Source organism: Calypte anna, unplaced genomic scaffold, assembly GCF_003957555.1.
Source record: "Calypte anna isolate BGI_N300 unplaced genomic scaffold, bCalAnn1_v1.p scaffold_183_arrow_ctg1, whole genome shotgun sequence".
Taxonomy (NCBI): domain Eukaryota; kingdom Metazoa; phylum Chordata; class Aves; order Apodiformes; family Trochilidae; genus Calypte; species Calypte anna.
In genome coordinates, this window is record NW_022045469.1 from 244748 (window position 1) to 255010 (window position 10263).

At 50.9% G+C, this 10263-nt stretch overlaps 1 protein-coding gene across 1 annotated transcript; it reads right to left on the reverse strand.

Moving 5' to 3' along the window:
- Positions 1 to 2490: 2490 nt before the first annotated feature.
- LOC115600273 (olfactory receptor 14J1-like) lies at positions 2491 to 3447 on the reverse strand. The gene has a single exon (XM_030468610.1). The coding sequence runs from the start codon at positions 3445 to 3447 to the stop codon at positions 2491 to 2493; it is 957 nt and encodes a 318-aa protein (XP_030324470.1).
- Between the last annotated feature and the right edge of the window lie 6816 nt (positions 3448 to 10263).

Genomic DNA, 10263 nt, shown 5'->3' on the forward strand with positions numbered 1-10263 from the left:
ACGGGTTTAAATAGACGCGCCTTGTGCCTTGTTGCGTCACTTCCGCCGTGTCACAGCTCACATCCCATTGGCTACAGGGGGAGGGGCCTCTGACTTCCCGTAACATCGCGAGATCTTCCGAGCGCCAGGCCCTACCTCACCACAGCTGCCCTTTGGGGAAAAACCTTTCCCTGATATATAAACTTAACCTCCCATAATTCAGCTTCCTATCATTTCCCCAAGTTCTGTCATTGATCACAGGAGTGAAGAAATCTGACCCAGCCCCATCTCTTCCCCTTATGAGGATCCATAGATTGCAATGGGGTCTCCCCTCAGGCTTCTTTCCTCCCAAATGAACAATCCAAGTGACTTTAGGTGCTCCTCATAAGTCATCCCTTCCAGAACCTCCACCATCCTTGTTGCTCTCCTTTGGACATTCTCCAACACCTTGATGCCTTTTTTATCCTGAGGTGCCCAAACTGCACACAGTACTCAGAGTGAGGCCGTACCAGTGTAGAGCAGAGCAGGACAGTCACCTCCCTGGGCTGGCTGGTGACACTGTGCTTGATGCACCCCAGGACACGGTTGGCCGTCCTGGCTGCCAGGACACACTGCTGGCACATCTCCAGTTTGTCATTAACCAGGACCCCCAGGTCCCTCTCTGCTCTCCAGCCACTCGTTCCCCAGTCTGTACTTGCCCCCAGGGTTGCCCCATCCCAGGTGCAGAATTCAGCACTTGCCCTTGTGGTTGGTGATTCAGCACTTGCTGAACTTGTGGTTCAGCACTTGGCCTTCCTCTGCCTGCTGATTGCCCAGCTCTCTAACCTGCTGAGTTCTCTCATCCACAAACTTGCTTCAGATTCCTTCCAGTCCTGCACCCAAGTCACTGCTGAAGATGTTGAAGAGGACTGGGCCAAGGATGGAGCTCTGCAGGACCCCACTAGTGACCGGTCACCAGCCTGATGTGACCCCATTCATTGTCACTCTTTGTGCTCCACCTGTGAGCCACCTGCTCACCCATCATATAGCAGGGTTGTCCAGCTGTATGATGGGCATTGTATCCAGGAAGATGCTATGAGAGACAGTACCAAAAGCTTTTCTGAAGTCCAGAAATATTACACCCTCTGCCTTCCCTTGATCAGGTAGGTGGGTTTCCCTGTCATAAAAGATTTGACCCACTGGGATCCCCAAGTTGTTCTCTGCAGGGCTGCTCTCAGTCATTCATCTCCCAGTCTTTACTGACAGTGGGGATTTCCTCCTCCCAGAAACAGGACTTTGCACTTGTCCCTATTGAACTTCATGAGTTTTGCACAGACCTACTACTCAAATCTGCCCAGGTCCCTCTGGTTGTCATCCATACCCTCAAGTGAATCACCTGTGACACTGAGCTTGGTGTCATCTGCCAACTTGCTGAGGAATCACTTGATCCCACAGTCCCTGTCACTGATGAAAATGTGAATCAGTAGTGGGGACATCCACTACTATTTAGAAGGTACCTTTAAGTCCAGAAGGGACATCCTTAAGTATTGGTTTCCCTTGGACACTGATCCATTGACCATAACTGTTTGCATGAAGTCATCCAACCATTTCCTATCTCATCCAGCTGTCCCTCCATCAAACACATCTCCCTCCACTTCATCAAGGAGAATGTTGTAGGGGATCATATGGAGTTTTGGTAGATGAAGTCTGCAGCTCTTCCCTTCTCCACTGCTGCAACTACTCTATGGCAGAAGGCCAGGAGGTTGCTGAGGCTCAGTTTGCCCTTTGTGAAGCTGTGTTGCTGCCTCAGATCAAATCCCTCTCCCCCATACATTTTGATGTGGCTTCCAGGAGGATCTGTTCCAGGATTTGACATCCCTTGAACACAAACATGGGCTTCAGACCCTCTCATCCTGACCAGTGACATGTGACAAAGATATAAGGAAGAGGTGATTTTAATATAGAAGTTTTGACTTTATAGGATTTGATGTCAAGGATTGCTCTGTTACGATGTGGAAGGGACACACATCCCTTGGAGTGGTTGACATGGGGATCTGGGGCAATGATTTCCAGAGGGACATTGGAAATGGAACTGGAACTGAGTTGGAGTGAATTGTTCAGGGATCAGACAAAAGAATGAGGAAGGCCCTCCCATTGAGTCAAAAGTGTCATAGTGAACCCCCTTGTTTTCTAAACTTCTCAGAGGACTCGAGCTGTGGCTGGATCAGATTGTAACACCAGAGGAATCTCAGAAAAAAGACATCAGGAAGAGATGAGTTGGTCACTGCTGTATAACCTGTTTTTTCAGTGGCAAAGGAACATACATCTCATTTAAAAAACATTTCCAGCACCCTTTGTTTAAAACCAGAAAGGAAGACATAGAACTGGAAATGGTATGAACAAGAAGACTTCTTTGTGCACATCATTATCACATGTAAAACAGAGAAAAAACCTGAAACACCAATAGTCCCAGAACTCAGGCTGAACATGTGATGAGACACAATACTAATGATTTCAGATATTTTATCAATTCTACACATGAGAAATTGAGCATTTTCTTATTTGAAGAAACAATCCTGTCATCAGTTTCCATACAGTACCCTTGAGCTCCTGGTTCCTCATGCTGTAGATGAGGGGGTTCACTGCTGGAGGAACCACCGAGTACAGAAATGACACCACCAGGTCCAGGGATGGGGAGGAGATGGAGGGGGGCTTCAGGTAGGCAAAGATGCCAGTGCTAATGAACAAGGAGACCACGGCCAGGTGAGGGAGGCACGTGGAAAAGGCTTTGTGCCTTCCCTGCTCAGAGGGGATCCTCAGCACAGCCCTGAAGATCTCTACATACGACACCACAATGTAAACAAAACAGCCAAATGCAATACTGGAACTGACCACAAGAAGCCCAAGTTCCCTGAGGTAAGAGTGTAGGCAGGAGAGCTTGAGGACCTGGGGGATTTCACAGAAGAACTGGTCCAGGGCATTTCCCCGGCAGAGGGGCAGGGAGAATGTATTGGCTGTGTGCAGCAGAGCAGTGAGAAACCCAGTGCCCCAGGCAGCTGCTGCCATGTGGACACAAGCTCTGCTGCCCAGGAGGGTCCCATAGTGCAGGGGTTTGCAGATGGCCACGTAGCGGTCGTAGGACATGATGGTCAGGAGAGAGAATTCTGCAACTATAAAGAAGACAAAGAAAAAGATCTGTGCAGCACATCCCTTGTAGGAGATGTCCGTGTTGTCCCAGAGGGAATTGGCCATGGCTTTGGGCAGAGTGGTGGAGATGGATCCCAGGTCGAGGAGGGAGAGGTTGAGGAGGAAGAAGTACATGGGGGTGTGGAGGTGGTGGTCACAGGCGATGGTAGTGATGATGAGGCCGTTGCCCAGGAGGGCAGCCAGGTAGATGCCCAGGAAGAGCCAGAAGTGCAAGAGCTGCAGCTCCCGCCTGTCTGCAAATGCCAGGAGGAGGAACTGCCTGATGGAGCTGCTGTTAGACATCTCATGCCACTAGATAGGATACAGATCTTTTAGTGCAAAAAAAAAAAAAAAAAAAAAAAAAAAAAGTCATGACAGTGTGAATTCAAGAAACATTTTTAAATTTCTCCCAGAGACACACAAACAGCTTCTTCCGTTTCATGAACAACTTTTTAATGTACCTTTCAAACACCCTGGCTTATCCTGGTTGAATGTCCATTAAGGAGCAGGGTCTGTGCTACCCTATCGCAATTGGGAAAAAAGAGGCAGAATGGGATCTCAGATTAAATCCACTCTTGATGTTCAAGAGCTTTACATCATTGTCACCCCAATGCATCACTAGGCTGCAGAGAAGAGCTGATGGGATCCAGCATGTTTTGCTATACAACAATTTTTAAAAAACGCATGAGGAAAATTGTAATGCAGGAGCCCCTGGTGTTTCTCTTGCTCTGCAAGTGAAATCTTGAGGGTGCTGAGAAAAAAAGGGACTGTCCCTTAGTGCAGAGTGAGGACAGCTGCTCTGTCCATCAGTCCTGCTCTCAGCTGCACAAAGAGGCAAAGATCCTAAAGATGGGGTATCCTGACAGGAAGGTGGTCTGACACCCAGCCCACACCCTGCAATCCCCACAGCCCCAAGTCTCAGGTGGTTTGGATGCTTTTCCTCCACAGACACAGCAGCAGGACAGGACCTGCAGCATCAGTGTCTGAGCTGCACAAGAATCCTCACCCCCCCAGCCCAGCCAAAAGAAATGAAAGAACAAGGGCAGCAGCAGCAGGGGCAAGAGGGGAACCTGCCAAAGTTCTGCTACCAAAAGAGTCGGGACAGGGAGACACAGGCAGAGACTCCAGCATTTCCCTTCTCTGCTGGGGGGCTGCTGGAAGGCTCCTCAGAATTCAGTGCTCATTATCTGAAGGGCTGAGGGACTGTGCTGTGTGACAGAGAGCAGGGTTTAGCTCAAGGGAGGGCAGCAGCTCTGCAGGGGATGGCTGGGAGGTGCAGGAATCCCCCCTGCCATCATCTTCCAGGCAGCAGCTCCCTCTCCATCCCTGCCCATCTCTGCTGCCTGCAGCTCTTTCTCTGTCCCCAGCTCTCCTCCCCGGCAGTGCTCACAGCCCCCATCCCACCCACTGAGTGCTCAGCTCTGCCCTGCAGACCCCTCCTGGCAGCAACAGGACCTGTCCAGGGGCATCTCTGTCTGTGCAGGGGCTCAGGAGCAGCTCAGACAAGGGCTGAGGAGAACTGGGGTCTGTGAGACTTCTGCAGAGTGCAGAAAGAGCTTTCCATGTCCTGGAGAGACAAGTGAAAGAAGAGCCTGAGAAAAGCTCCGACTGCAGCAAGAAAACTATGCCCTGAAGGGACTCCTGAAAAGGCCCCTCAGAAATCTTCTGGGCATCAACTGGAGCTGTGAGCAGCCCTGAGCAATTCCTCCCTCTCTCACCAGCACCAGGAGCCTGCCTTTGCTCCCTGTCTCCTGCCATCCACAGCTTCTGCCAGCACCAGGGAGCTCCCTGGAAGGCCGAGAGCTGCCCCTGGCAGGCAGGCAGGCAGCAGAGTCCCTGCCCCAGCACACAACCCCTGGGCTGCAGGACCCTGCTCTGAAGGACAGCCCTGGGCACCCCTGCCTGCACACCCCCCCTCACTCCTCTTCACAATTCCCCTTCCACCTCCAGCCCCTTCCCCCCTTCCAGCTCCCAGCAGCTCTGGCTCTGCAGCTTTAGGAGATGCCTCCAGGAACTGCACCAGCTTCACTGCCCTGCACCAGACACTCACCATGTCAGAACCTGGGAAGGTTCTCCTCCACTCAGCTGGCACTAATCGCCTCCATCTTCACCCCCTTGAAGCTCTCTCTGCCTTGCTCATCTCCCCCAGATAGCCTGGCAGTGCCCTCAGCCCTGCTGCGCTCTGCAGAGGAGCTGCTCCTGCCCAGAGCTCTCTCTCTGCAGCACTGCCCACTTGCCAGCAGCTCCCTCCATCCCAGGAGCCCAGCTCACAGCTGTAATGAGCTCTCTGGGGGGTTTGATGCTGAGCCCGTGACAATTGCTCAAGAGGCAAGGAGAGGAAGCTGCAGAAGCTTCTTTGTCAACAAGAAAGTCCAAGGCAGAGTCCAAGTACAAAGTTTCCAAAGTTTCTTGCCATGTGCCTGGGTCCCCCTGAGGGACAGCCCTGAGAAAGCAGTGTCCCCTGCAGGGTGTGGGGGGGAGCAGGAAGCAGGAGGCAGTGATGGCAGGTGGGGAAAAGGAAGGTGCAGGTGGCTCTGGTGCTGAGGAAGCCTGGCTGTGTGTCAGGACTGCAAAGGGCCCAGCCCTGAGCCCATTCCCCAAAGGTGCCAGCCCTGAGCCCCATCCCCTGGCAAGGGAGGGAGATCCTGTCCCTCCCTCAGCCCTCAGGGCTCTCCTGGCAGCACTGGCATGTGGAGATGGGCAATGCCAAGGGCAGGACTATGGCACAGCACCTCCCAGCCTCCTGCACATGGACAAGGAGGCCCTGAGCCCCAGTGCTGCTGGAAGCTCCACTTGTCTCCCCATGGCCATCAGGGACAGAGACAAGAGCCATCAGCAAAGGCATGGAGAGCTTGGCTCTGCCAAGTGTGCCTCCAGATTTTCCACAGCTTTTCCCTCTCTCCTCTCCAGCACAGTCTGTCCTGGGCTGTCCCATCCCCTGTGCCTCTTGCCCTGCAGGCTCTGCTCCTTCACCCGCCTGCCCCACCTTGCTGTCCCCTTCCTCTCCTGACATCTCTGTGTCCTCCCTGCCTCTGCCTTGGCACACAGAGCCTTGGGCTGATCCTGGCTCCTTCTGGGGGATGTGGTGTTCCCCAGCATGGCCCTTGCAGTGACATTTCTTTCTTCTGCTCTCTACTCCAGGCATCCTCAGCTGTACTTTGGGCCATTCTTTCTTTCCCAAGCTGTTTCCCAGTGTAAAGAAAAGCTCCACTATACCCAAACCCACCCTTCAGGCACTCCCAGGATCCTCCTCTACTGCCCACAGTCTGCACAGCACTGAGCCTTGGCTCATCAGTCTCTGTATACCACCCATGGTTTTAGTGCCTCCAAACCCCACCTTGGGACAGCTGTGGCTGTGTACCATAATAACTGAGGTGGCTGAAGATTAGAGAAAAAGTGAGTCACAGTATTAGTTGGGTTTGAACAGAACTCTATAGGGCCTTGCAAACTTTCCCTCTCCAGCATTCCTGTAGGGGCCCTTCAGTACATGAAGGTCTCCCCAAGCTTTCTTTTCTCCAGGCTGAACACTCTTGTCTCCCTCAGCCTTTCTTCTTAGGAGAGGTGTTCCAGCACCATGATCATTTTGTGGTTACTCTCTGGACCCACTCCATCAGGTCCTTTTCTTTTGTCTATTGAGGGCTCTAAAGCTGGATGCAGTGAGGTTTTACCAAAGCAAAGTGGCAGAATCCCCTCTCTCAATCTGCTGGACACTCTTCTTTTGATGCAGCCCAGGATGTGATTGCCCTTCTGGCCTTCTGCACGCGTGCACTGTTCCCTCATGTCCAGCTTTCCATCCACCAGCACCCCCAAGTCCTTTTCTGCAGGGCTGCTTTCTAAAACCTCATCCTCCAGCCTGTCCTGATGGTGAGGATTGTTGTGATCCAGGTGCTGCACCCTGCACTTGGTCTTGTTGAACCTCAGGAGGTTCACCTGGGTCCACCTCTTCAGTTTGTCCAGGTCAATATTATGAATACTTCTGATGAACAGAAAAGATCTTGCTGCAGGGTTTTTGATTGTGTTTCCAAGTTTTGTATCTCCTTTTCAGTGCTGAGGGTACAGTAATTTGAAAACGCTTTCTGCCCCACAGCAAACCTTAGTAGGGTTCATCCAGGTTTCAGCTATAGCAAGCTTAGAATTCTCAAGCTGAATTAATCTGTCTGTTTTTCTCACTTTTATAACCAGCCTCCTGCTTCCAAACAGCAAAGCCTCATCAAGCAGCTTGTATCAATGCAACCACCACAATTTCCAAGTCCTTTCCTTTTAGGAGATGATCTTGTTTGACTAACTTGATATACTTCTACAAAGAAATTACCAAATGGGCAGATGAAGGGAGAGCAGTGGATGTCATATACCTTGACTTCAGTAAAGCTTTAGACACTGTCTCCCATAACATCCTCATAGTAAAACTCAAGAAATGTGGGACAGATGATTGGACTGTGAGGTGGATTGGTAACTGGCTCAACAACAGAGTTCAGAGGGTTGGGATGAGTGGTACAGATTCAAATTGGAGGCCTGTGGCCAGTGGTGTTGCCCAGGGATCACTACTGGGTCCAGTTTTGTTCAACCTTTCCATCAACAACCTGAATGAGAGGATGTGGTGTACCCTTGGCAAGTTCACTGATGATCCAAAGCTGTGAGAGGTGGCTGAGACACCAGAAGCTCTCTATCAAATGTGGACAGGCTGGAGAGCTGGGCAAAGGTGAACTTCATCAAGTTCAATAAGAACAGGTCCTGCATCTGGGTAGGAATAATACCAACCACCAGTGCAGATTAGGGGACATTCTGCTGGAAAATCTAGAATCCCAGTGGACAGTAAATTCTCCATGGTTCAACAATGGGCCCTTGTGGCCAAGAGGGCCAATGGTGTCCTGGGGTCCATCAGGAAAAGTGTGTCCAGCAGATCTCAGGAGGTTTTTCCTACCCCTCTACTCTTTCCTGGTGAGAACACATCTGAAATACTGGATCCAGTTGTCCAAGAGGAAGGGACCTACTGGGACAGTCCCAAGGGAGAGCTAGGATAATGATTAAGGATCTTATACATCTCTCCTATGAAGAAACATTGAGAGAATTAGGGCTTTTTAGAAGGCTTAGACCAGATCTTTTGAATGCCTATAAATATCTGAGGGGTGGGTGTCAACAGGAAGGGGCCAATCTCTTCTCAGTTGTGCCCATTACTAGGATAAGGAATAATGGGTTTAAGCTAGAACATAGGAAGTTCCACCTCAACATGAGGAGACAAGTCTTGACTGTCAGGTTGTGCGAGCACTGAAGAGGCTGCCCAGAGGGGCTGTGGAGTCTCCTTTTCTGGAGACTTTCAACACAACCCTGGATGTGTTCCTGTGTGGCCTGCCCTGGGTGATCTTGTTTTGGCAGAGGGGTTGGACTGGATGATCTCTTAATGTCCCTTCCAACCCTTAACGGTCTATGATTCGATGACCTCAGTCCCTGGGACAGTGATGGGGTCCATTCTGCTCCAGGCAGGTGAAGGACAAAGAGGGGATTGCTGAGGCAGAGTGAGGAGGGGACAGAAAGGCATGGTGTGCACCTGGCCTTTAGCAAGCCCTTTGCTTGCTTAAGCAAGAATCATGGAATCATGGAACAGGTTGGGTTGGAACTAGATGATTTTTAACCCTTCACACCCAACCCATTCCATGATTCTGAGATGCAGTCCAAGCCAATTCCAGGTGGACATTTCCACAGCCACCACCAAGGCTTTGTGATGCAGGGTCTGGTGCCTGGATACCATTGTCATGGGCATCTCTATGGTGACCCTGGGGATATACAAGGGTTGTGGAGACCTGGGGTGCCCATATCTGTGAGAGCACCTCCCTCAGAAGTCAGCAGCTGCCCTGGCTGACCATGGAATATCTGTGGCAGAAAATGCCCAAGATGTCCATGGAGAAGGAGGTGGAAGCCTGCTGCCATCCCTCCACAAGACACCAAGGTCAGTGAATGAGGGAAGGGCCAGTCCAGAAGTTCCCCTGCAGGCTGTGGGGAGAGGGCAGCTGTCCCCTGCAGCCCATGGAGGAGCATGGAGGGGCAGATGTGGATCTGCAGCCCTGGACAAAACCCAAACCAAGGTGACATCAGTTTTTACTGAAACACGTGAAATTTTAGAAAAGCATCACATTTGAGCAATGTGAGAATGGCTGGGGCAAGGGGCAGGAATATGAGATGGCTTTTGTCTCCCTGTGTCTAGATTTCTAATGAGTTCCATGGGGACAGGGACAGGGTTGGCTTCAGTTGAGTGGGAGGTGTCCCACCCATGCATGAATGGGGTTGGAACAAGATAAACTTAAGCCCTTCCAACCCAACCCATTCCATGACTCCATGTTTCTGTGACACAGTCCCAGGCAGTTCGAGGCCTCGACAGCACCACCAGGGCTTTGTGATGGGGTAGGTGCAGTTTCTCAGCTGTTCCCTTTACAGCTGAGACCCAGGCCTGATGAGGAGCCATGACAGCATCTTCATATTCTCGTGCTGTTTTAATCCCATCACCCACAGTTGGTTCCATTTCTCCAGGAACCCATAACATTACTGACAGTGTAGGGTTAAATGGGGATGGTGCAGCATGCACAAACCTTTGCCTCACAGGCTTAGGGCATGGCATGTGATAAGGATCTACAGTCTCATCATGGGTAGAGATCACATCTCGTACAGCCAATTCTTTCAGATTCCTGAGAGCTTTTCCACGTGTGGCTGCTTTGACCTGTGGGCAGTCTATTTCCTCTTTATAGGGCTATTTCTTATATCTATGAAATGTGTATCTGCTAGGTGTAAGTAGTTGATTTTTCAAAAATTTCTTCTGTCTCTGGGATGTCAAAACATGTACAGTCCTATTAGGAGGAACCAACATGGCTCTAGAGGATACACCAAGGATGAAGAGGCAGATGAAGTTTAACTGCAATAGCTGAGACCTTGTTCTCACTTCACCTTCCCACATGTGTGCTGGAAATACAGCACAGCAGAGAGGGAACAGTTCTGGAGATTCCTGGAGTGTGTGGAAGAGACCTTGCTGAAGCATCTTGTGTGGCAACCAATCAGAGAAGACACCGCAATGAACATGGTGTTTCCAAACAATGAAGGACTTGTTGTTGATGTGATGGTTGGAGGCCATCT

Bases quoted from the DNA above. Each gene is read 5' to 3' on its own strand.
- LOC115600273 (XM_030468610.1), bottom strand. From the start codon at position 3,447: ATGTCTAACAGCAGCTCCATCAGGCAGTTCCTCCTCCTGGCATTTGCA.